Source organism: Micropterus dolomieu, linkage group LG09 (genome assembly GCF_021292245.1).
Source record: "Micropterus dolomieu isolate WLL.071019.BEF.003 ecotype Adirondacks linkage group LG09, ASM2129224v1, whole genome shotgun sequence".
NCBI lineage: Eukaryota > Metazoa > Chordata > Actinopteri > Centrarchiformes > Centrarchidae > Micropterus > Micropterus dolomieu.
Window position 1 is genome coordinate 261,535 of NC_060158.1, and position 26,564 is coordinate 288,098.

Below are 26,564 nucleotides of genomic sequence, written 5' to 3' on the forward strand. Positions count from 1 at the left end.
TGGACGAAAACCTTTTCCAGAGTGCTCTGGACCTCAGACTGGGCCGAAGGTTTACCTTCCAACAAGACAATGACCCTAAGCGCGCCGCTAAAATAACGAAGGAGTGGCTTCACAACAACTCCGTGGCTGTTCTTGAATGGCCCAGCCAGAGCCCTGACTTAAACCCAATTGAGCATCTCTGGAGAGACCTGAAAATGGCTGTCCACCAACGTTTACCATCCAACCTGACAGAACTGGAGAGGATCTGCAAGGAGGAATGGCAGAGGATACCCAAATCCAGATGTGAAAAACTTGTTGCATCTTTCCCAAAACGACTCATGGCTGTATTAGATCAAAAGGGTGCTTCTACTAAATACTGAGCAAAGGGTCTGAATACTTATGACCATGTGATATTTCAGTTTTTCTTTTTTAATAAATTTGCATCTGTCAAGATGGGGTGCTGAGTGTACATTACTGAGAAATAAAATGAACTTTTTTGATTTTTGGAAAATGGCTGCAATGAAACAAAGAGTGAAAAATTTTAAGGGGTCTGAATACTTTCCGCACCCACTGTATATTAACATTTATTAAGGGACAAAACGTCTTCACTGCAATTTCTAGCTGGTGGACCAAAGTTAAACTCTAATCTATTTTTACCAAGCCTCGACTTAAAGTCAAACTTAATCGAAAATGTAATTGTAGGGGAAAAAATCAGTGGTATCGTAGACAGTATGAAAACACAAACCACAAGTGTCCTTAAGTCATCAGATGCACATCGTATGCTACAATTTTATTTAGCCAAAACAGCTGGTATACATAAAATAGGAGACAGTATTCAGAAACAGAACATTAAAGGTAAGGTACAGGTAAAGAATCAGGTCAGCCCAGTAATAATAATTAAAAAAGGATTGCTGTTACTTCTAATATCACAGACAGGCCTGTGTCACAGCAGTACATGTCTGATACCTTCTGGGTATTGAAGTATCTTGTATATGCTGAGAAATCCAAGAAAACCTGTTAATTGTTTAGGTGGTTATTTTTTTTTCAGCAAAAATCAAAGGTTTACGAGCAAATATGACTGTATCTGTCTCTTAGCTGTAACTGTTGGCTGGTGGGAAATTTCATCTCCTCAGTTGACAGTTAACATTTTTTACATTCATGTGCTGTTTTGATATAATAATGTAAAACAAAAGGAAACTTTATTAGTATACCAGCTAAAAATTACAAAAAAAGTCAATCACTTAAGTCATGTTAAGCAGTCATTAATGTATTTAAGTCGTGATGATTTCTAGATTTAAAATGATTCCATTGTCCTTTGAGTCTTTTTCCACAAATGCCAGTATTACATGGGCCCCAAAAATCCAGGACAGGCTTGACAAAACAAACAAACAAAAAAAAAAGTACACCGTCAAGGAATATTTCACTACTGCTATTGTCAGCCGCTACGTTTTATTATAAAGTTGTCTCTGTACCATTAATAAATAATGATGTATTTGATATAACTTTAAGGATCAGAGCAGGTCCTGCCTAAAGCAAATTGTTCATCCATGTTTCCCTGGTGTCAAATTATTAATTTTCCAACCTTTTGGCCACACACATTAGAGGAACAAATTAATTTTAAGAAGGACAACAAACTAGATGCTAAAGAGCATCACGTGCGCATAATTAAATTAGAACATTTTTGGTTCTTTGAGGATTTATAACTGTACTTACACTCATTGTTTTCCTGAATCCCTTCTGCCAATTAGGTCAAGTCGAGGCTGGTTATTGATTTTAGCTACCCTAACTCTGTGTTGCTCTCAGGTTTTAATAATATTTGTCTTGGCTGAGCGGTGGGAAAAGGTAGGTAATGAAATTTTAAGGAATAAAAGCCTGAGAGGAATATCTCTTTGAAGCTGGACTTTTCAATCACTCAGTGGCTTATACATTTACAGGAAGAATGTGGAAAAAACAATCTGACCAGATTATGGGCAGTCTTTGTAGTGACTTTTGGAAAATGAATGAAGTTAGGAGGCTGAAAATGGGGCTGGGCAATAAACCAATAATGATTATTATCACAATATAATTTTCCTCAATAACAATATAACAAATGTTCAATATATCGTCAATAAATGTTTACTTGATTTGAATAAAAGATATATTTTAATGAGGAAAAGGGACTGGAAAAAATATTTTATTATAATTGTTTTGAATCTTCCACCTTAGCTTTGTGAAGTGATCCACTGTTTGGCATCAAGTGTTTGACACACAAAGAAAAGAGTAACCGCAGATCTGGTTTCTTCAATTTTCACTCAGGAGCAAAAATCAGCCTTAAACTTAAAAGAAATAATGATTGGACATTTATCGTGATAACATTTTTGGCCATATTGCTCAGCCTTAGCTGCAAACTAACAAACACTTCAAAGTCAAAAGGTCTCTTCTTGTTTTTTTAAAGTCTGTACAAACCAAAATGACTCCTTTCTTAGTCATTTCAAATCATGTTTTTTATTGCTAAGCACCTGCCTACCATTCAGTGTGTTCCTGTAACACATTTACAGGATGAGACACTGAGTGACTGAAGTGTCCAGTTACCCTAAATACCAAAATCAGATATTCCCCACTTTAACATCAGGTGTAGGAAAAGGTACAATTTAATTTCAGTAAGTTATTTTGTAAATGTATGTGGAGATAAAGCCAATTTCACCCAAACTGGTGACATTCACCTGCGAAATGCACGTTCTGAAGTAAATTTTACAATAAAAGAAAGAAACCCGGGGCATCATTTTGCATATACTGTAGGGAATTTGGCAACTTTACTCAAATTAAAGGCTAAACATTAAAGGGCACACTGACAGCTGCTGTTACATACAGCTCAGGGACAAATGGCCTCCGCACACGCTGAGGACTAGACAAGTGAATTCTGATGCAACTTCTACAATGATAAGATTTTTCTAAAAATGTTTGACACAAAATGATTTTCTGCTGTGGACATGATTCCAAATGGTCACTTTTCTAATCCTCAGCGTGTGCGTTAGCGTTACTCAGATCTTCATAACATTTACGGAGTCCTCACAGGCTCGAACATTCAGCTTCATACGCTTGTTATCGCATCAGCTACATTATTGTATTCGCTAACCTGCACTGGAAAATTAAACACTAATGATCCCTTTAGGGAAACTAGATTAGATGATGGACGGCATCAAAAATGACCAACTGAGGAAAAACATTAGTTCCGGTAGGAAAAAAGCAGACCATTAAATATTTTCTTTAACTAAAAAAAAAGACATGCATATTAAATATTTGTTAATATGCTTTAGAAAGTTTAGAAATGTGTAAAGCCACAAATAAAATGCAAACATTTAAATGAATAAATACATAAATAATTTGACTTGTGAGGACACTATAAAAATATTTAGTAGCAACAGGGAAGTTTTGTCTATTTCCACTTGTTTCGTTACTTACCCACTAACACAAGTTAAATTTTTAACTCATCGGGCTGTCCGACATTTAGTAATTACAAGCTATTACAGGTTTACATATTTGTTGCGGTTGTACATGGATATCAGTGCACAGCAGCGTGCACTTGTGTTCTGTTGTATCTGTCAGTTTAACCACAGTTAACAGAGGATTTTCAGTTGGGTCACAAATGTATTAGTGCTTTCTGGCACCATAATGGAGGGTGGTGGAGATTTGGCTCTCTGCTAGCTGAAGCACCTTGTTGTCATGTTCCAGTAGAAATGTTCAGTAAAAACTAAGAAGTATGATTTGTTCTTGCGCTACAGTGCAAGCATCTGTTAAGAATTGCACCTTAGCTAGTGTCCAAATTACATTAAACAAAATACTGATGTTTAGCTAATAATTAGCTAAACATCAAACTTGAAAATTAATGTTTTTGTCTACACAGTGAAGATTTAGCTTTCCAAAAGCAAGCTGAAATCTCATCTGTAGAAATGTTCAGTAATATTCTCACACTGATTTGTTCTTACGCTACAGTGCAAGCATCTGTTAAGAATTGCACCTTAGCTAGTGTCCAAATTACATTAAACAAAATACTGATGTTTAGCTAATAATTAGCTAAACATCAAACTTGAAAATTAATGTTTTTGTCTACACAGTGAAGATTTAGCTTTCCAAAAGCAAGCTGAAATCTCATCTGTAGAAATGTTCAGTAATATTCTCACACTGATTTGTTCTTACGCTACAGTGCAAGCATCTGTTAAGAATTGCACCTTAGCTAGTGTCCAAATTACATTAAACAAAATACTGATGTTTAGCTAATAATTAGCTAAACATCAAACTTGAAAATTAATGTTTTTGTCTACACAGTGAAGATTTAGCTTTCCAAAAGCAAGCTGAAATCTCATCTGTAGAAATGTTCAGTAATATTCTCACACTGATTTGTTCTTACGCTACAGTGCAAGCATCTGTTAAGAATTGCACCTTAGCTAGTGTCCAAATTACATTAAACAAAATACTGATGTTTAGCTAATAATTAGCTAAACATCAAACTTGAAAATTAATGTTTTTGTCTACACAGTGAAGATTTAGCTTTCCAAAAGCAAGCTGAAATCTCATCTGTAGAAATGTTCAGTAATATTCTCACACTGATTTGTTCTTACGCTACAGTGCAAGCATCTGTTAAGAATTGCACCTTAGCTAGTGTCCAAATTACATTAAACAAAATACTGATGTTTAGCTAATAATTAGCTAAACATCAAACTTGAAAATTAATGTTTTTGTCTACACAGTAAAGATTTAGCTTTCCAAAAGCAAGCTGAAATCTCATCTGTAGAAATGTTCAGTAATATTCTCACACTGATTTGTTGTTGTGCTACAAAGCTAGCTTCCACAAGTGGTTGTTGGCTATTGTCTAAATTACGAGTTTAAGGTATATTGCTAATTAGCTAACTGTTAGCTAGCTGTGACATCGTCGCACTTGGGAATGTGTAAAACATCAATTAGAGAGCTAAAGACCTCCAACATGGCCGCCATAGGGTGTGTTAAACCACCTGAAAAACAGCTGTAACTGGACAGTTAGTGTTTGATGGCTAGTAAACACAGACAGATTAGGACTAAAGCAAGCTAGATTCCAGATCAGGTCGTACTGAATCAGCTGTTCTCTTTCCAAATTTACACTTTACAGTGGCGCCTCTGGGTCATTTTCCATTCATGTATTGGGACAGTGAACCAACAGTCTCTGAATATTCATTTTAGCAGATCAAATACTAAAAGTAATTCTCGTTATTTATTTAATCTGCCATTTATCTTCTCAATCATTAGGTCTAGAAATTGCAGCAGCAAACGCTCACATTTGAGAAGCTGTTACCAGAATAACAATAGAATGAATACAATTCAGGTAACCGCAGCACACCGTCCCAATACTGATGCTCCGACTCGTCCGCAACCGTTTGCATCTGTGCCATCTAAGTACAACTCACCATCAGCACACTGGCTTCACTACAACACACTAATCCACATTACTCCAATAACTGTAGCTAAGTAGTAACACGGAACCTGTAATAGCAACTTCTATGACTACCATGGACTTGGATGTCTATGCTAACACAACATTACTCAGTTGCTTTATAGTTGGTAGATTAGCAACATGTTAAAAGTTGAACAGCGGCAGAGGGGTTGGCGAATCTGGAGGCCAACAAAGTTGCAGATCATGTCTGTCTGCAAGAGTACTTTGATTAGTTAGAGTAGCTATCAGTGATCGAAAGTGCTTTACAGAAAATAAATACAAAATGCAATAATTAAACCGAATTCCAAAAATAAATCTCTACCCACAATATCTTTGACGCTCAGTTCGGACAATCAAAGACAGGTTGTTGTTTTGTAAAGCTAACAGCAGACTTAATCTCGCAAGTTTTAGGCGTCCACAGTTCCCGATCCACTGCTTGGATATTATGGGTTTAACTGTGTTATAAATCTAATTTAAAAGCCAAAATGATTGTTTATACTGGGGCACACTTTTAAGAACATGCAGGTCGATCTATTAATCGTATAAGTAACTGTAACAACTAAAAATCTTTAGTTGCGAATGGTTACACAGCATTCTTCAATACGCTACCCTACATATACAAAGTATTTTAGCTCGAGTAGAAGCTCAATTTTTCTTTCATTTCAGACAAAATAAAAATCAGCATAAATTCAATTAAATAGAGCATATTTAAGTAAAATTCAGCACACAGGCTTTTGGCACCTTTTTTAGTGGAAATGGGACACTACGGGGATGTAAAAGGAGCGTTTGACGAATAAAAATGCACAAACGCATCAAAATATAAATATGTACATACAAATAATAATTTGATCTTTTGAAAATACTCATCATTCCTTCCAGCTTACTGTTATCTCTTCCAGAATTTCCTACATCATCGGTCTCTTATCAATACTAAACACATTTACTTAATGTTTCATTTAAGTCGTTTCTGCTACAAGAATGACCTTGTACAACTTGCTCGTGTTTGACAATGTCCTTTCACATCTTTTCTCTTCTATACTGAAGTTGCCCAGGGGAAATGATCTCGGATCAGCATCAGGGTTAGTGGTCGTTAACCCTCATTTAAAGAATTTCTCTTTGGCCAAAAGGTGATGGTGCCAAGTTTTCAACTAACTTCACCATGATTCAATGTTTTGTTTCTTGATCAGACTCTCTGGGCAACTTCCTATCTTCTTCAAATGGTTTTTATGTCATAGCTCCCGTTTGCGTTTACTTAATAATAACAATTTTGTGTCCCTTCAAGAGCATATTTGTTTAAATTCAACGAGGGACACAAAATGGCTCAAACCAACCCTTCTAGTCTAGTGAATACTTGGTGCCGATCGATCATTGGTCGCCGTCCTCTTGAGCCTGACGCCTCGTCGGATAGCCACCAGAAAGTCCTCCACCTCGCTATATTCTGTCTCCTCTAAAAGCTCCGGGAGAGGCTGGCGCTCCCACTCTGACGCCCGACCGCTGGGCTGCGGGGGTGGGGTCGGAGGATCTGACCCCTCGCCCAGGTGCTGGGTCTCCCAGGAGCCTGACCTCTGTGACAACGGCCCGCTGTTTCCAGGTGACAACAGTGTGGTCGGGGGGCTGAGCGGGGTTCGTTGTGTGTTGCCGTCCTCTGATGCTGCCCTGCTTGGGAAACCGGGATGTTCAGGCACAGTGGGGGTCTTGACTGGAATCATGGGGGGCTTGATGGGGATGGGGCCCAAGCTAAGGCCCCCAGACGGCCGCCGCAAGTTGGGTTTGGAGGACGGTGTCCGTCGGATGGTGGCGACCCCCGGGGTGATTATGGCAGAGGGGTTGGAGGGCAGCCCAGCAGTGGAGGCAGGGCGTTTGGACTGGAACATGCGGCGGTAGGACTGACTGATGTCGCTGTTTCTGGGGATGGTGGAGGATTTGTCAAAATCTGATGCCGGCTGCTGCTGCTCGCCTTCCTGATCCACTCCCACAGAGTAGTAGTCACAGTCTGATACTATGGGGAACAGAAAACACTACTCTTCAGTATTCTCAAGTTCAGCACAACACATCTAACGGCGTGTTAACACTGGAGGCGTTTCAGCCATGTTTTTTGTCCACGTCTGACAGAACAGATACGCTTCTAATCAATCCAGCTGTCTACGAAGGCCACTTAATATTTTTTACACTTCAACTCTCCTTTTTTCCTGTTTAACGCTTGTAATTACAGTGATTATGTGTTGGTCTCTGAGTGCTGTCAAAATGCCTGAATGCCTCCTGTAAACCACAGATGGAGGACTGAAGCTGTTGCTGCTCTGCCAACACTTGGCCTCCTGTGTGGGCACACTGTAGCAGGATATCGGACCCGTTTCTCACAGTGGAAAGTGCCCTTTTCTGATTTGTTCCTAAGGATTTAATGCATTTGGCGCACTGCTCTATGAGCTCAGCACCTTTTACGAAAGTAAATGGTATAAAAACTATTTGTTACATGGCAATAAAACATTTGATGGGCCCGTGATGTGTGCGCACCTTGTGAGGGGATGGTGTCCTCTGAGCAGCAGGGTGTGTTGGTCTGGCTGCTGTAGCCGCTGGAGCCCTGCAGAGAGTCTCTGCTGGAGCCGTGGATGTCCAGCTGGAGCCCTCGGGCCAGAGCCCTGGCCAGCTCCTCATGGGCCTCCCTGTCCTCCTGCTGGGGTCAACAAGCACGCATGTATTTACATTTTTAGTTTGCTTTGATTTACCAATTTGACAGCACAATTAATTTAGAATATATACCATTGGAACTGACACACTACCAAAAACCTGTCCAATTAAAAAGCTGCCAGTAAGTCTCATGACCTGTGTTTTACATTTGGTCCGTTTTGAAAACACCATCTGACCTTGGGTGATGTCAAAGAGTGGCTTCCTTTAACCCCTTGTGGTTCCTCCCCTGGCGTGGTGACGTCAGGGCCCTGGTGGCTGCCGGGCTCTGCAGTTTCTCTCCTGTCCTTGCTCCTCTTGAGGGTGTTGACCACTGGCTGCTCGTATGGGCCTGGTTTGGCCCAGTCCTATTCAGACAGACATGATCCAAAACAAGGCAGCGTCACACTTTTCTCCGTGACACAGCAGTTGAAATTGATTCACTTTGGGGGTCTTTGTTTTGGGTTTTGTAACTTTTAATGGGAATTTTCAATAATCACTCCTTAAAATCTTATAAACTTGCTTTTATGTGGAAGTCTTGTGTCTTTTGTCTTCTTACTTTATCTTAACTTTATCTTGTTTTGTTATATTCCCTCTTTTGCTTTGTCTGTCAAAGCGGTTTGTAAACTCTAATCAAGTTATTTTAACATTTTATAGACTAAATGATAAAAACACTAATCAATGGATTAATACAAGACTAAGAAAAGTTAAATAAATGTTGTTGCTACTAATGAGTCATTAATTGATTGACGATTACTGGATTAACTTATTTTATAAAATGTAGACAATGACACAATTATCCCAAATTGGTACCGTGCCCAATTTAGGGAATTCATACTACCTAGTATTTATTTTACATAATGAGCAACAAAATAAAGCACACTTTTGCATTTTAAAAGCTGCAGTCAGCAAATATTAGATTTTTTTACGTAATAATTTTCTGTTTAATTTTCCTTCAGTTCAATTTGTTTTCAAAACGTGGTTTTAAAAAGCAGCAGCTTGGATCTAATCTGCAGCCAAAATCTGACAATATTGTAAAATAACTGGAGAAATTAAGTCAAACGTATCATAGTAGAGGTCTGCTTGTAAATTATGAAGCTGAGAAGCTGTTGAGGGAATTCGAAACAAAATGGCAGACTAATACAATGAATCCTTGAAGTGTTTGTTCCAAAGTGACTTCAAAAGAAGAAGGAAAGACACTGCGAGCATAAGATGAAAGGACATTAACAAAATCAAAAGAAGTAAGGAAAAAAAAGGGGGTGAAAGATGAGAGAAGGATCAAAGAAGTGAAGGAGGAGGACATCAGGGAGAATGAGGATCAAACCTTCCAGGACGGGATTCTGGATGAAGGGATCATTCCAAGCCCTGAGGGGCTGAGAGGCAGGAACTCCCCTGATTGGCTGGAGCCTGACCGAGGCCACGACCCCGTGGGAGAAACATACGAATAGGAGGGCGAGGAGATGGGAGAAGTGGTGGTGGAGGAGGAGGAGGAGTAGGTGAAGTATGGCAGATGGAGGTGGGTGTCCTGGGCCTGCAGTACCACTCCGTGCAGACAGAGGGCAGCGTGATGGTCAAAACCATTTGACAACTGAAGGTGAGTGGATGAGGGAGAGGCAGAAAAACAAATTCAAAAATTAAAGATGACTGTTATGATGTGAAAACATAATGCACATGAGTGCAGGTGGAGGTGCTACATGTCGCAGCAGGAGCTCAGCAATCTTTTATAATAGAAATATGTCAGCCTCTGCTCGGGTTGGGTTCCAGTAAGCGGTTCCACTTTGAACCTGGTGTTATATGCAAGTGTCCCCATCTTCTAAGTAACCTTAAACCTTAACTTAACCCCAACCAGTTGTCTGTGAAGCTTAATTATAACCTAAGCCTAACTCAGATGGTGCGAGAAAGGAGAAGGAAACTTCACACAAGACCAGAACCAGGTCATCAAAATACTCAAGATTTGCTAAATTTTCATGCAAACAAATCTCTAATTAAACCTTTAACCTCTCCATGTCTTTGTGTGTTTTTAATTATCAAAGAAGAGCAATGAAGAAAACATTTAGGCAGCAGCTTCTCATTTTTAGTCCGTCGCCTTGGTTGGTTAAAATAACAAATGCCAAAAGTGGCAGATTATATTAACTGCAACTTATGTTACTTCTGCAATTAAAACGTTGGCTGTCTGATTTAAGTGATCCCTGCAAACCAGTGTCTGTACTCAGCCAACGATCATATGTGAGAGAAACCGTACAAAAGCAAGTCAGATTAACAGATTGGTCAGTCTTTTCCAGATAAATAATCCACAGTGGCTGATCACGTCTCCCAGTTCACCTTAAAATACTGATTCATGAAAGTATTATTTGCATTTTTTCATGTAACTGATGAAAAATGAAGTTTAAAAGTAACTAGATCTGCAGCTTTGCAACACAAGCAGGCTGAGGTGGACAAACACAGTAAAGAAATGATCGGACTGATCCATTATCCAAATCTGCCTTGTTAACGATCCTTAAGATCAGCTCAGGACATCTCTAGAAATTCTCTTTGATAAGGGATTTTAAAAAAGTGGATCAGATAAAATGCCACTGAAGCCCAACCTTTGCCTTTCTTTGTATTTTACGCTGAATGACAAATGCCTTACAACAGTAAAAAACTGTTAAAAACAAGCAAACAAAGCATCGATTGATTATTTAAAAGCTCCATGTGGTACCTCCAAACACAAAGTAACACCGTGTGACGCCGGTATCACCGAACCAGTAACCTCACAGACGTGCGAGTGTGTGTGTGTGTTTGTTTTCACGTGTAGATGTTCACCTGTTGTAACCCAGAGCGCGGCTCGCAGTGTGAAGGGGAGGAAGAGGAGGAAGAGGAAGGCGCCTCACTGACAGACTGAGAAGGTAAAGGAGAGACACACGACTGCAGCACCGCCATGCAGAGCGCGCACACACACACACAAAGAGTGAGCAATTAGCAGGATGCAAGAAAACAGACAGGAAAGCAGAAGAAGCGTGACAAAGGTTAGTGTAAATAACAGCAGAAGGATTAGCAGGTGTGAGCGTGAACTACAGACAGAACAAGCAGCTGTTACGAAGAAGAAGAAGGAGGGATAAATGAAGCAGAGGCAGGTTCAGCAGGTGGAATGAGAAGCTGAGGGCTGTGATATTTCATAAGACTTTTAAGAATATCTAAAGTAGTGAGTAGTACATTTATATTTACACACTGAACTTCACCAAATCAGACATTTGAGTTGACATAAGTCAACACAGTGACGTTTTGTGGACATATATAAGTTTTGGGACTAGACTAGGGTTTTGGTTAGTGTTTAGTTAGCAATGTTGTGTTTGCGTGAGCTTGTGCTTTAATGCAAGGACCTGGAAAGTAATATCTTGGGTACCCTCTTCTTCAAAGGGCTGTTTGAGGATTAAGACTAGGTTTTAGAATTGAGGGTTATGGGTTAGGGAAAGCAATATGTCACGAGAATGTAAAAAAAAAAACACAACCCTGAATTTCTTTAATCCAGTTTTGCAGTCAGGGGATAACGTCCTGGAAAATTACAACTTGGAATTTTGTCCTGGGTTGTTTTGTAGGTGTCCAAAGCTCCCAAAATGTATTTTCGTCCGATGTCTTTGCTTAGAAGCTAAAACTTGGGTTTTGTTTTAGTGATGAGGTGAAGTTAAATCAGAGGGGAGGCTTGTAATGCTTTGAACATCTCAGAACCGGGAGAGCGCTTGAATGTCCCCTGAGTGTACACCTCACCTATGAATCTCTCTTAAAGAATGAGATAGACAAACCTAAATTAGACTTTTCAATAAATATCTTACTCTTGCAACGGGAAAATACCTCTGATTATATGTATATTTATTTTACATTTGGGTTAGAGTTAAGTTAATTGAGAGAAAATTAGTCGGCAACTATTGTGATCAATTAATAGTTTCATTTTTATTTTTCTGGTTTCAGTTTCTACAATGTGAGGATGTGCTGCTTTTCTTTGTTTTATATAATTGTAAACTAAATATCTTTGGGTTTTGGACTGTTGGTTTGACAAAACAAGACATTTGTCTTGCTTAGGAAAGGAAACCCTGAAGGGAATAAGCGAGCACTGGCTGCACCCTGTGAGCTAATGAATGCACAGTATAAAAGCAACCTGGAGGATGTTCTGACCTCACTGGAGGAAGAAGAGTGCAACAGAACATAGTGAATAATGTACAGTGTGTACATTATTATACCCTTATCGGAGTTCTTTTCAAGTTTCTCCGCTTGCCAATAACTATTTCTCAGTGTGTTTCTTCGTATCTGTTTTCAATCTCTGCACATGCTCCTTACCTGCGAGCTCTCCGGAGGCATGGGTGAGGGGGATTTGGACTGGAAGGCGTCCTGGGAGATGAAGCCAGAGTCGTGGGAGGAGACTGAGGATAGGCGGGGCGGCGTCTGCTGGGGGAGCACTGAGGAGGAAGAGGAGGAGGAGGCACGGTAACGGAAATGGGAGGTGGGGGAGTGGCAGTGTGAGCCGCTGGAGCGAGAGTCGCTGCTGTTCACGCTGTTCAGGCTGCTGTAGGACGGAGAGGGGAGGAGATGTCAGAAAGCAAGATAAATGCAACGAGACTCACAATTCAACTGTTAAAATTATACTTTCTATAATTTGGATGAACTTTCCCTTTAACACAGTGACACGGCAACTTGGCGTCATAAATGATAAACGCTACTCAGCTTTACAGTCAACATATCAAACACTCAAATTACACTTCACTTTGACTTTAAATCTACAAAAACACTCAAGTGGTAAATGGTTTGATGCCATTTGGAGTACAAAGATTTATTTAACATTTATTAGTTTTAATTTGATGAACATAAACCAGTTATAACCATTTCTCAATTTGACTAAATCTACCACACAGCACAATATATACATTTTCTATCAAAGAATAAACAGACAATGCAAACATACTACAGGCACAGATGTTCAGTCTCCCAGCCTTAACCTATGTGCCTCCCACCTGGTTGTCTGGTTTTTCATTTGACAACCCGAAACTTGAGCCAAGTTTACAGGACATTTAAATCTGAAATAGAATCTACTGTGGCCGAGCTGAGCAGCGACATATAAGGCAAAGAGTTTTGGATGATATGACCTGCTGCCTCTCCAAACTTTAGAATTAAGACTAATCATTATCGTCTCACTCATAAACTCAACAAACTATTTCTCATCTCTGAATTACTGAGAAACCGTTTTCTCCCCCCTTTAACTCAGAGAGTTTTGACAAAAGTTTAAAAACAGCCTCTGTGTCTTTCCTATGTGAAAATCAGAAAAGGTCTGTAACCCAAGCCGATGCTTACTGAGTCCTGCCAGACCACAGTGAGCTTTAAAGGACTGGGTTTTGGGAACCAGACCAAATGCACTGACCCTCTTATGATCCCTCCTGCTATGAAGAAACCACTTGAATAATCCTCATCTGGACACAACAGTCGTAAAAGGACAACATAACAATACTTCATCCTCTTTAAAGACCCTTAAACTAATCAGAAATGAGCTATTCAGTGATTTAAGGTCCCATTAAAAGCTGCAGTTCTACCTCTGGACCACATGGAGGCAGCAGAGTAAAGGCAGGATCAAAGATTAGACTCTCAGCTTGTTCGGGAGGTTTGTTATGGGCATGGTAACCAACCTGCACATGCTTGACTTCCTGGAAACGGTGGTGCTCGGTGATGAGGGTGGAGTTTGGTAGGACCAGGTGCACTCGGAGCCCTTCAGGTCTAAGATTACCTGGCGAGAGAAAGGAGGAGTCGTCGTCGTCTTCAGGATATGTGCAATACTTTAAAATCTATGTAACCCCCCTGTTACGGTCTATGCAAGGGCGTCACTTTGTGTTGAAAAGTGGTGGGGACATAAGGGCTCAGAATAGGGGTGTGACGATTCACTTGGGTCACGAGAAAAAGACGAGAACACTATATTGAAGAAATATTCAGTGCTGAAATATGAGGAGGGAGATTTTGAAAATTAATCTCTTAATTTCCTGCATTCTGGAGAGATTTTCTGCACCAATGTATGGTGGAAATGTCTTTACTTCTGTAAAGGGAAACACAAAATTCAGGTATATAATCAGATATAATCAGAATATAATGATAAAACAGTAGCTTTTTTTTTTCATCTTAGGTTTTTCAGCTTTTTTAGGATAATGCACATTTGTATTTTCTATATTTAAATTGCATTGCGTGTTTTCTTTTTGTGCAAATACACCTTTCTCAAAGCAATTTCATTTGTTTAGTTGACATTTTTAGAACGTTTTAACAATTATGCTTTCTAAAAGTGCTGGGGACAAAATCGGCCATTTCAAAAAGTGGTGTCCCCAGTATGAGTCTGTGGTCTGCAGTCAAGCCCTGACAGCTGTCTGTTTCCTGGATCAGAAGACAGGTATGGTCTCAGAACAAACATTTTTTGTTTGAGTTTAGTAGGTCGTCTGCAAGTTTGGTTGGCCTCAAAGAGGTTCTGGCAAACCATCAGACAGCTCAGGAGCGGTAGGCAGGGTCTTTCCCAGCCTGTTCTCAGCAAGGGAGGGGTGGTAACCTCAACTGAGGATATAGTTGGGCAGTGAGGTTACGTTAAGCCATCAAAAGCTGTGTTCACATTCAATAAGTCAAGCTTGTTCTCGGTGGGTATTAAGCCTCACCAAGGTTGCGCCTTTTTACTAAAGCTCATCCAATACAGGATTTATGAGACAGCAGCAGTTTATAGTTGATTTAACAAAGATATGTTGGGTATAGTGTGTTGTTTGGTTCTCAGAAGACTTTATAAAACCACCTAAGGTAAAATTTATCAAGTCTAAGATATGCACTGAATCAATCAGCATCATGAGGGATCTGATTGAGCAGTAAAGCATTAAAACCAAACAGTTTTAGGAGTTGTGTCTGGTTCAGGGAGTTGTACCTGCTCGCTGGAGGCGGGCAGCTTGTGAGGGTCCATAGTGAGCGTCTTCAGGTCGTCTGTCAGAGTCTGGAGGTGAGTGATCTCCCCCAGCATGGACATCTCCTCCTCCTGACACACACAACAGGCCAGAGCTTTAATGCTTGAGCTACAGCGCTGAAGTGGTGTTTTGGAGAAGCGGTGTATGTTCTGATCACAGTGTAGGAAAGATTTTAAACCCGACCACAGCTGCTGACCTCTATTAATGTGGAAAGTACAAACTTTGTAAGACCGCCGTTCAGGTATACAAGGGGGCGGCTGTTTTCTCAAAAGATAAATTGTTGCTTTTAACAGAGCTGCTGTTCTTTTATTTAATCAGTGGTTTGGATGAATGGATGTGTGACTGACCACGACAGGCTTCAGCATGGAGACGAAGCAGCAGAAGCGACTCCTCTCCTCCACCAGCGCCTTCCTCACCGCCTGCTTCTCCGTCTCCTCCAGCAGCAGGTATTTATCACTGACATCCTGCATGGCGCTGTCCAGCTGAGGCTGGAGGTCCCCGCGGCCTGCAGACACACACACACACACACACACGCACGCACTTCCATAAAAATGGATTATCTTCTCAGTTAACTGATTAACGTTAATTTGAAATATCTCAAAAGTGAAAAAAGCCAACCGACCCAAAGATATTCAGTTAACTACTATGTATGACAAAGACAAGAAGCAGATCCTCACAATTCAAAACGTTATGCTTTTAAAAAAGACTTAAAACGCTTATTGAATTGAATAAAATGTGTTGCTAATTCATTTGTCAACTGACAAATGGACAAAATGTCAGCTGTACTTGCATGAATTTCACAGAAAATACTTTATTATTTAATTAAAAATTAAGTTTTTCATAGTCTCTTAAATGATACGGTCAAGAGAACATTCTTTCAAAAAGAAACCATTAAAGAGAACAAAAGGATTAAAAAAAAAGGACATTTAAAAGTCCAGGACCAAGTGCTATAACACACACACAAAGAATTAGAAAACAACAGCAAAGGATTCATGAAAGCAAGTCTGTCGAAGCAGAAAGTGCTCATTTAAAATACATTTAAAATAGTGAAATGACCACCAAAATATTAAAAGTGAGTTATTTCTTATCTTCTCCAATAACAAAGACTTGACCTTAAGGTGAACGAAGCAGCTTTATGTGATATTACAGAATTGTTATCTAGTGCAGTGCATCAGAACCCCAGATAGTGGTCGAGAAAGACAGAAAGAGAAATTAAGAGGCAGCAGGCTTGTAGCTCCGGGCAAACCAAAGAGAGCCACAGACCGATTATTATCTGTGAAATCGTATATTCACTTCAGTTCCGCCTAAATAGAACTTTAGTTCCAGAGGGAACGGCCTGTTCTGAGAACGCAAACACTCGATCGCTTCAAAACAATAGTTAGAGCCTCCCACAAACCATTAACCCACATTAAAGATTTAAAGAGTTTTCTCTCTAAAACCAGCGATCTGTCAGGCCGCCCCGCCCGGAAACACAACTGCTGGCATCCGACTAACACACACCACACATTAATGGTGAGGTCATCGATTATCTAAAGACGTTTGATTACAAAACACTTGGTTTAAATTACATAAGATGCTTTTGTGAAAGGTTTTGTAAGAGGATTCTGTTAAATTTTTAACCCTGATCAAATGTTTGAACTCCTCTTTTCCTCATGTTCTGCCTCTAAAGCTGAATTCATCCTTCACACCAGGGGTTAACAGGAGTCACGCTGTAGATTTGTACCAGATAGGTTTTGATTTATGTATCGTACGTGATAAGAGAATTGAAAATTGAAGTGACTGATGACTCTCCTGTCGTCTAGTGGACCTCCATGGACCCAGGAAGTTGCAGGGGTACCAACCCTTTAAAGAATGTCTGCTTATTTCTATATGTATATGGACAGCTGGACATTAAACAACTCTTTTCTCTCTTTACTCTTTTCCTCTCTAAGATGATCATTTGGTAATCTCATCGTACTTCAGGACAGACGTAAACATGCAATTAGAGTTCTTTATTTCTCTCCCGTGAGATTCAGGCCCGGCTTCTGTGGTCGGGTCGATCGACGTGAACTTCTGACTGAACTTTTCCAGGCAGCAGAGGCTCCAGTGATAAAGAGAGGAAAGAGATTTTCTTCAAGGGACGGGAATGTAATTTCTGGTTTCCCACAGAATTTCGACAACATCAGTCTCGCATGCTGCGTTTGTGTCTCTCTTTTTCTGTTTCTCTTACAGCGGTCATGTGGAAAATCGGATCGGACAACAGCAGATCAAAATGTATGATGTGCCCGAAATCCATCTGACAGATTGTTAGATTGTTCAGGCAATTAATCAGGCGCTGTGACCCCCCTTAAAACCAAACGTCAAATGGCGACCACGTACAGTATCTGCCCCTTCAGAGAGGCTACTTAGTGTCAGCTTCAGTTTTAGTCAGACTCTGACTTATTTTGAATACAAGTATCCACAATGTAGAGGAATAATTTGTAAGTGCTGTGACACAGGTTTCCCCAGGTCCTGATAGGGGCAATTGCTTAGCTAAAGTAATCGAAAGGTGATCGCCAAGGACTCCGAATCTCTAGGTCAGACGCCGTCTCTCCTCTCTGCCTGCTTGGCGACTGCCTGGCGCAGCTGATATAATAACGCGCTGTTGTACATGTGTTAAGTACCCCAAGGTTGAGATTATCTTTATTATGTTTCATTACAGACAGACAGACTGGCTCTTTGTAGAAGGTGTTGCACGTGGCTTCAACGACACACAACATGTGTCGATTTGAACCAATTACCAAAAGACTCTTCCAGCGTGCATAGAGGGGAGAACAATAATCTTGTCTGGGCACTTGGTGAATCTCTGTAGATCTAGGAAGGCTAAACATCCCCAGAAAGGAAGTATTTTTCAGATGTGGTGTTCACACAGCATCTCCTCGGCTGAGTCTCATTAAACCGTACTATGTACAGTAAGTTGTCTTCATTACACCTGAACGTGGCTCACAAAATGTTTTTTAACACATGCTACATACATTTATCGTAGCTAGCTGTAATTCTGGAATTTTTTCCAAAACCTTTTGTACTTATTAGTGATTTAGATCCTAAAATATGTAAAAATAGGGCCCAGGTTTAAAAACACCAGAATTAGCCTTCAACATGATTTTTAAGAAATCGGATTACTGCAGAAAGTCGACTAACCGGTTACTTTAGAGTATTTAAAAGTAGGTCCCCTGTCTTAATAGTTTTTCCACTTATGTCTTTAATTGTTTTCAGAGTTATGCAAAGGGAACTCTTTCTTTCCTTCCTCTGTAATTACATCAATTTCATTCCAGATTTCCTCCCTCGTGACATTCATACCACTGCAGAGGGAATCTCCCCTCGTGGAGTAATAACAGGCTGCAAGGGCCCGAGGGCCGAAGCCGCTCGACCACATCTGAGGTTCCTCTGGGGTCAATCCCAGGTTCCATTTGTTTTACAGATGGAAGGCATCGAGTCCTTTGTCAGCAGGAACAACAAGCTGTTGTTTCCAATCATAATAAGGTTTGTTTCAGTGAACCAGAACTATTTGTTCTAAAAGCAGAGAACTGTTTTGGTGTTTATTTATGGTTCTTTACAGCTCAGTGGGTAGAGCAAAGCAATGACACTGACAGATGTACCCCCCCCACCTCTGCAAGCTGCCGGTCACTCTGAACGTGACAAGTCGAAGGCTGGTTTACAATTTTTACTTGACGTCTCGCAACAGCTCTCATTTTTATGTTTGCATTCTGTCTGCAATGAACTAGAGCCACGCCGCTACCATGGTGCGAAGGTTTCCTGCATTTTTCTGTTTATAAATATTAAATTAAATAACTTTTGAGCCAAAGGTTGAAAAATAAACTTGTCAGTATTCCCTGACGGACAAACCAAAACGGGTGCGATTTAATGAAACAGAAAGTGAGTGTGACACACTCTTCTGTGTGCGCTGCAGTTTGCTAATTATCCACGTCCACACCAGGCTCTCGCATGTGCCTCTAAAAACAAGGCCTACGTGCAATCAAAAAGATTTTCATAATCAGTGTGCCAGTAACTTTTAAGACAACAACCTACCGTAAACCCCCTCCCCTCCCCGCCACGCCGCTAATCGTTCAAAACATAGTCTGACTCGCCACCGGTGCTCCGGTCGCTCTGTGACAGAGAGACGTCGTCTGCAGCTGAAGCGTTAAGACAGAAGAAAACTGGGAGAAGATAAGGAAGGTTTGGGTTTGGCTTGCTGACCATTTAACGTTAGCTGTATTGGTGCCTTTTGTTGTTCAACATGTTCAGCTTTTCATAAAGCCGACGTGCTTGTCAGTCACTTTTCGTCAACCGACCAATCACAGCCTGGATGGAGCGGGACATTTAAAAAAAGTTTAACATGCTACATCAAAATTTAAAAATGTTATACAAAATGAATATTGATAAGTTAGTACGTAGCATTGACAAATTAGAGACCAAGATAATTTTTCTTGCACAAGGATTAAATAAAAACAACCCACAGGAATTAAACAGCTGTAACTGGATTTAATATTCAACTAGTGGTTAAATAATATACCATTATATGAAATTATAATGAATATAGTAATTAATATATTATTGTTTTAGGCTACTAACAGTATACTTTTAACTGAACATTATACTCTTTATTTAATGTTATAATATTATACTACTGCACTCATGTATACTAGTTCCTCCTCCAGGTTGTGGATAGTCTGCAGTGGACAGATGTAGATTTAGTCACGACGCCAGGGCGCCGCCTCCTTTTTCTGTTTTACATCCGTTCTACTTGTTATTATTAGAATTACTGTTTATCGTTTAACTTTGTTCAAGTTGAGAAAAACACATTTCAAAATGTCAGTATTTTGCGCAGTTTCCTTGATAATCTAGCAAGTAGACTCATAGTACTATTTGCTCCATTATAATCGAATCGCAATATTGTCCAGAAAAATCGCAAAATGACTTTTGTATTTGTGATGATTGTTCGGGCTGTATCAGCTAGTGTTATCCAAATAGTTTTGTCGCGCCTCAGTTACCCTGATGTGTTGGATTGTGTCACGTTGTGTCGTGTTTTACAAAACGAGCAGTCTTTTCTTTGAAGACTCTTGTTTAGTGTGACTCTGCTGTTTGTTGTGTTCAGGCTTCGGGTTTTTGGAGACACACAAACATCTAAACAACGTGGGAACATATTTCAGCCGACCCAAGTGGCCTGGATATGATTAGGAAAAAGCAGATGTGTGTGTCAGAGCGCTGAAGGTGTCAGGAGTGTGTGCAGACCTTCTCACACACAGAGTGGTAGGTTGAAACTAATCTGCTCATCTCACCGCCTGCTGCATTAATGTCAAAACCAGTCAGAGTTAGAAATGCCCTCTTTCATATATTATTGCTATAGTAAAATAACTTACCAAATACATCAGCTGGACAGAGCAGAGCATGATGGGACACCACAGGACGGGAAGGAGGCAGAGTGTAGGAAAAAGAAAAACATGAAATTAACTTTTTAATCCTCACATCTCTTTATAGAGTCCTCTTCATAAAGTCACATTACGCAAGTACCACTTGTGATTTAATTATCATGAATACCACTGTCATTTCATTCTGCCTGACTCATACCAAACCATTCCCATCTTCCAACTCATTTAAAAGAGTGTGTTATTACAAACATCAGTGGGAATTTGAAGCTATTTGTTTTTTCCTCCCACATTAAGGAGTCAGGCCTAAATTAAAAAGCTTGATAATAATTTTGAATTAAAGTGACAGGCCAGAGATTACAAACCTTTCTTAGCTTTTTTCTGCAGCTTCAGAGTGTCTGAAGACCTCTTCTTGATCTCCTGACGGGCCTTCTTGTACTCTGTAGACAAACACACAAATACAGACGGATGAACACACCGTGTGAAGCATGCAGAGGAACTTCATGGGCACATAAATAGACCCACGTCTTGTTAAAAATATTACCGCAGAAATTATGTGGAGGAAAAAAATAACGGCATGTAAAATTCATAAGAATGAGAAAAAGATGTACTAACCAGACTGCAAAGACTGCTGGTTAAGGCTAGCTGGTGAGATAGCCTTAACCAAAACTAATTTACCCACGACAAAATTTAAAAATACATTTCCGAGGCTCCAACATCTTAGTAATTGAGTTTGTTAAACAGCTTAAAAGAGCTTTTAAACTTCAAACCCTCTTTTCTAAACTTCACTGTGTATGCAGTTCCTACTCTCTGTCATTGTGTGGCAGTGTAGGTGTGTTTCTACGTTTGTGTACCTTTGGCGTGGTCTTTGTCCAGAGTGTTGGCTACTCTCTTCCACTCCTCCATCTGCTCCTGTAGTGGGTTGATCAGACAGTCCAGAAACACCCTGCGAACACACACACACACACACACACACACACACACACACACACACTGTTAGAGCGGTCCCTTCTGGGGACAGAAGTCAAACATTTGAGACTTGGTTTATGGTTAGCGTTACAGTAAGGGTTGCGGTTAGACATGCATGAAAGTCTTAAGGGAATTAATATGAACAAATGCAATGTTCCCTTAAGCAATGGAAATGTGTGTGTGTGTGTGTGTGTGGGGGGGTTCCTTACCGACAGAACTGTTAAAACAACATCAGGGATAAAAGTTACTATTTGAAAGTATGTAAAGAGTCTCTTACTAAAAATGTTGATATACTCTGATTTCTAATATAAATTTTAATCGTTTCCTGAAAAGACGCTAAACCCCGAAAGATAAACCAGCAGAGAAACCTCACTTGTAGTCCTGAACTCTCCTTAGTAACAGAAAGACTGATTGCAGATCAAGTACACGCAGTCACAATAAGATTCCTTCTCAGGGTGTCTGCGCTGACCTTTATACAAGGATCAGACAAAACAGTTCTTGCAAGATGGGTCACTAATTAGCAACTAACAATTATTTTCATTATTGATTAATATGGAGATTATTTTCTCGATTAATTGTTTGGGTCTCTAAAAATGCCCATTTCCGTTTCCGAGCGCCCAAGTCGACCTCTTCAAATGTCTTGTTTGTCCAATTAACAGTCCAAAAACCAAAGATATTCAGCTTGCAATAAAAAAAAAAAAAAAAAGAGAAAAACTGAGACTCATCCCTTGAACAAGCAAATTTTCGCCATTTTTCCTTGATAATTTACTCAAATGATTAATCTATTATCAAAATTGTCAGCTTTTAACTTTCTTTTGATCAAATAAAATAATCGACTATGTCAGATTAGATGATCATGATGTCTTAAATTCCACCAAACCCAACCAATCACAGCGTGACATTCTGTCGGGGTCTCTTGAGGTGACCTTAGACCCCGAAGCGCCACATACGGTCTAAAAATGGACGCAGACAGCAGACACGCACGCAGTTCTGCACTACAGCAGGTGTCTGCAAACACAAATGCTTTAACACATGTTTGTTGACGCACAGAGGTGAATCTCTGTCGGTCGTCTTCTGCTATGACACCTACATGGGATAAGATTATTGCGCCCAAATCTCTTTTCATACTGGATTCAGGCTGGTGTTGTGGATTGTGATCCCAAGAGGAGAACGGAGGGATTTTATATCCCACTAGCCTGGGAACGCCCACGGATCCCCAAGGAGGAGCTGGAGGACGACGCCGGCGTGAAGGGCGTCTGGGATACAGTGTGTGCTGGAAAGTGGATGGATGTTTGTATGCGTAGATGTGTCCAGCTATACTGTATCTCTGTTTACTGACTCCGCTGGAGGTCTCACCCTTTCATTTCAGTCTGGCTGACTCTTTCCCTCCATACTGAGAGAGTTAATGGACTCATGCAGAGAGGGGGAGATAAAGAAGAGCAGAAAGTAGTTGGGTCAGGAGGAAGAGAAGAAAGACAGAGGAGGAGGAGGACAGGGTGAGGTTTTCAAGCTCTTGAGGGGGGTAAGATGAGGTAGATAAAAGGATGCGGCAGCAGGAGGTGGAAAGAGAGACGTGGAGGACTCAGAAAATGAGTTTCAAGATGAGTCAATAAGGAGCATAAAAAAACCTCACGAGGCAGCAGATGAGGTGAAAATGGAAGGCACAAAGAGAAGGATGAAGGGGTTTTCGCAAAATTAAAAAGAATTTTATCCTCCAAATGATTAAAACCCATAATGGAAACACATAAATAAATAATAAAATTGATCAGGACAGTTATTTTTTGCCATAATAATGTGTTTAGAGCAGCAGGAGGAAGGAGGAGGAGCAGGTTGCCATGGAGATCTGGGAGGAGACACCTGTTCAGCACACACACACATACACACACACACACACACACACACACACACACACAGATACTCACATGGAAAACTGGCGGAGTTTGGCCTCGATGCTGCGGTGCCTCATGCACATCCTGGTGAGGGCTGAACCGATGTCCCTGGTCCCTCCTGAAAAAAAACAGACAAACTTTAGGTTGCCTTCATTGGACTAAAATCCATCAGCAAACTCACACAACCAACCAGAACATGTACATATGAAATGTTGAAATTACTTTTCTGACATTTCTGAATAAGCCCCCGGCGCCACTTTTTAATCTGACAAGGTCGGTAAGAGCAACATTTTCACAGAAGAGATTCACACAAACGTACAGGCTGCAGCAGCGGAAGATGGATTAGAAATGTGTTTTGATTCATTTTCTTATTCATCACTGCAAACGAGAGGGAAAAAAGCCTCTGATAACCACCTCCTCATGACCATCAATCTCCCTATTGAACGCTGGACTTCCAGCAAGGGACTTGTGATGCAGCATTTGTGCAAATAATTACAACCAGCTTGGGCATCAGTCTATATAAAATAAGCAGAAGCATTCTTTATTCTGTCATTAATGATCAGGAGATCTGGGTAAGTTACACCGGTGAGAAGCGAAGGTGAACACCCCTCATTAATTAAGCCACTCGGATGAATAGTCAGTCAAATGCAAAATAAGTTACTTATTATAAATATATTTCATCTCACTGCTGTTCTCCACCAGCGTCGCTGCCACTTTCATATCCCCGGAGCCATATATTGCACAAGCATTTTGGTTTTAGAGGCAGCTGTCCTGCCATGCTGGAACATGCCAGGGAGATTTATTGTCTCCGCAACTTGTGTCAAAACCTGATCAACGCTACCTGAGATTTTGGCTGCATGCAAATAAGACGACCACGGACGAACAGACCAGCCCAAAGACGTTTTGATAACCATCTGTTGACGTAAGAGAAGACCAGATAATTAGACAGTTTCATTTTGCCACTCCTCAACATTAACAGAGAGGTCAGAGGTCATCTGTGTGTGTCCCTTGCTCAAGGACGCTCCAGCAGGGTGGAAACTAGCCTGTTTGAGAGCTAATTCTTAGTGCAGCAGAAGCTCCACAGGCACCCGAAGGGACCAGATGGTCGTCATCCCCAACCCCCCAGACAGAACACTCCCTCCTGGGGGAAAGTTCACTAGACCTCAGCCTGTCAGCCTGGAGATCCAAAAACACCTCAAACACGCCAATGTTTGTGTTAATACACTCATGAAGACCTTCAATAACCACATGCGCCTTTTGAATTTGGACATAAATTTTATACCAAATCCACCCTCACATAATGCAACAGTTTTTGATTTTGCATCTTATACTTTCTCTATTTTATCTATCTCTTATATCAGTACATGTGTACTCAGTTACTCTTTAAGGTTAACTTTTTTAGGCTGCAGAGTGTATAATATCAATGAAGGGTCCCCACACGTATAGTATACAACCGAGTGTGTGTGGGTCTGGGGTGGAGTAGTGAGCACTGCATTGCACCACTGACACCTCTTTCTCTCCTCCGCTCTTCCCTCTTTCCACATGTCCTCCTTCCTTTCTCCTCTTCATCTTCCTCTCACCCAGTCTCTCCTTTCCTGTCCTCTCGTCTCTTCAGCTAATAAGGTGAGAGTTACACTTCCTCACAGCACAAACGTATCATGTTATGTTAAAAATTAAGAATTATTTGATATAGTATGACTGTTTATGTGGACTGGATGGATCATTTATAGACTTGTTGGTAAAGGACTCAAAGACCAGCTGTTGAGATGTTTATGTTGACACTATAAAGGACAGAAAATGGCTAGGCTAAAATGCCTGAGCTAAAAAATAAATAATAATAAAAAGGTAAAATGCCAAAATCGCTCTCCATCATTGCGGTGATATATTACTTCCTTGTTGGATATTGCAGTTTAATCTCTGCTGCACGTTTATTGATTTGCAGCCCAAGGTAAAGGCTTAAGCTAGATTTATAATTGTGCATTAAGGGCTCTGGCAGAGACAGAGAGAGGCAACAAGAACCACAATGTTGCAAGTACATTTTACTCCAGTATAGTACTTTAAGGTACTTTACCTGAGTGCATCCATTTCATGCTAATTTATACTTCTTTGTTACAAGGAAGATGGGAATACTGTACTTTTTACTCAACTAGCTGTCACACAAATGTAGTGAAAAGTTACTTTTAATATCTTTAAAATCTATTATAAGCTTTTAAAATACAACATTTTTTACAACACACTGTTAAAGATTAACCATTGTTTCAGTTGTTTTCGGCTTGTTACCCCATGTGTCTATTAGTGGCCCCTTTTCACGTTTCAGATGAAGAACCAGTACTTTACTGTGTATAGTAATTAAAACCTTAAGCATCTATAACAGCAAAATTCTGTTTAAGCATTAAAGCATCACAATTATCATTACAGGGGGGAAAGTAGTATTTTAATTACCTTTTGCAGATAATAGTTTAGTTTAACTCAAGTTAAATTGTGAAATCAGAACTTTTACTTGAGCATTTTTACCAGCCGCTTGTGTTTTCTTCAAGTTTCTGATGCCGATAGTTCAGAGTGAAGACAACATGAAGCTTATCTTACAAAACCATCTCCTCTGTAAACCTTCAGCTCTCTCTCTTTATCGCAGAGAATGAATCCCTATCAATACTACGACCTCCCCGCCTCACTCTTATCACAAAGTAAATAATAAATAATTGTCACTCTTGGAAATATTGTGAAAGCACGGCCGGATCACGTTGGATTTATCTGTTTAATGTTGGTGAAATCTGATGTTTAAGTATAAATCAAAACCTTCTATCTACAGCGGGACTCCTGTTAACCTCTTGCGTCCGCCGGCTCTAGTTGACGATGTTGCACTTTTTCCAACTCGTCGACCGAGGCTGAGGAAGATCATGGATTGATGAATCATTTAATGTCACGTGAAAATCTTTTGTTGGCCTTCAGCCCTGTCAACTGTCAGGTCAAGTGAAGTTGTGGACTTGATTTCTTCCATGAGCGCTCTCATTGCATTCACTGGTGTCAATACAGAGCGCAAGGTCTAAATCTTTTTAAAGGCATCATGGCGTCTCTTTCTCTTCTAAAATCCTCAAGCAAATGTTGAGGTTTTCCTTAAAGTTTCAGGACAGATATCTTTGGGGCTCGGCTGTTCTGAGTTTTGTCTATGAAGATTCTCAGTCATCCAGGTCAGAGTTTTATACCGTTTCTTCTGGGCATAGTCTTTTCTCACTCCAAACACCATCTCTTCTGTTTTCCTGTAGTCCTCCTTCACACCATCTCTCTCTGTCACCAT

The 26,564-nt window shown here is 40.3% G+C and overlaps 1 protein-coding gene across 1 annotated transcript; it reads right to left on the minus strand.

The window, feature by feature from the left end:
• Positions 1-2,283: 2,283 nt before the first annotated feature.
• On the minus strand, positions 2,284-26,564 carry LOC123976691 (protein MTSS 1-like). Its single transcript, XM_046059041.1, has 14 exons — positions 26,502-26,564; positions 24,111-24,183; positions 23,303-23,387; positions 21,266-21,357; positions 20,777-20,851; positions 20,406-20,417; positions 15,375-15,532; positions 14,991-15,098; positions 13,732-13,829; positions 12,395-12,620; positions 9,408-9,671; positions 8,284-8,451; positions 7,934-8,090; positions 2,284-7,421 (listed from the first exon to the last, which is right to left on the minus strand). The coding sequence occupies exons 1-14, from the start codon at positions 26,562-26,564 to the stop codon at positions 6,763-6,765; spliced, it is 2,238 nt and encodes a 745-aa protein (XP_045914997.1). The 3' UTR covers positions 2,284-6,762.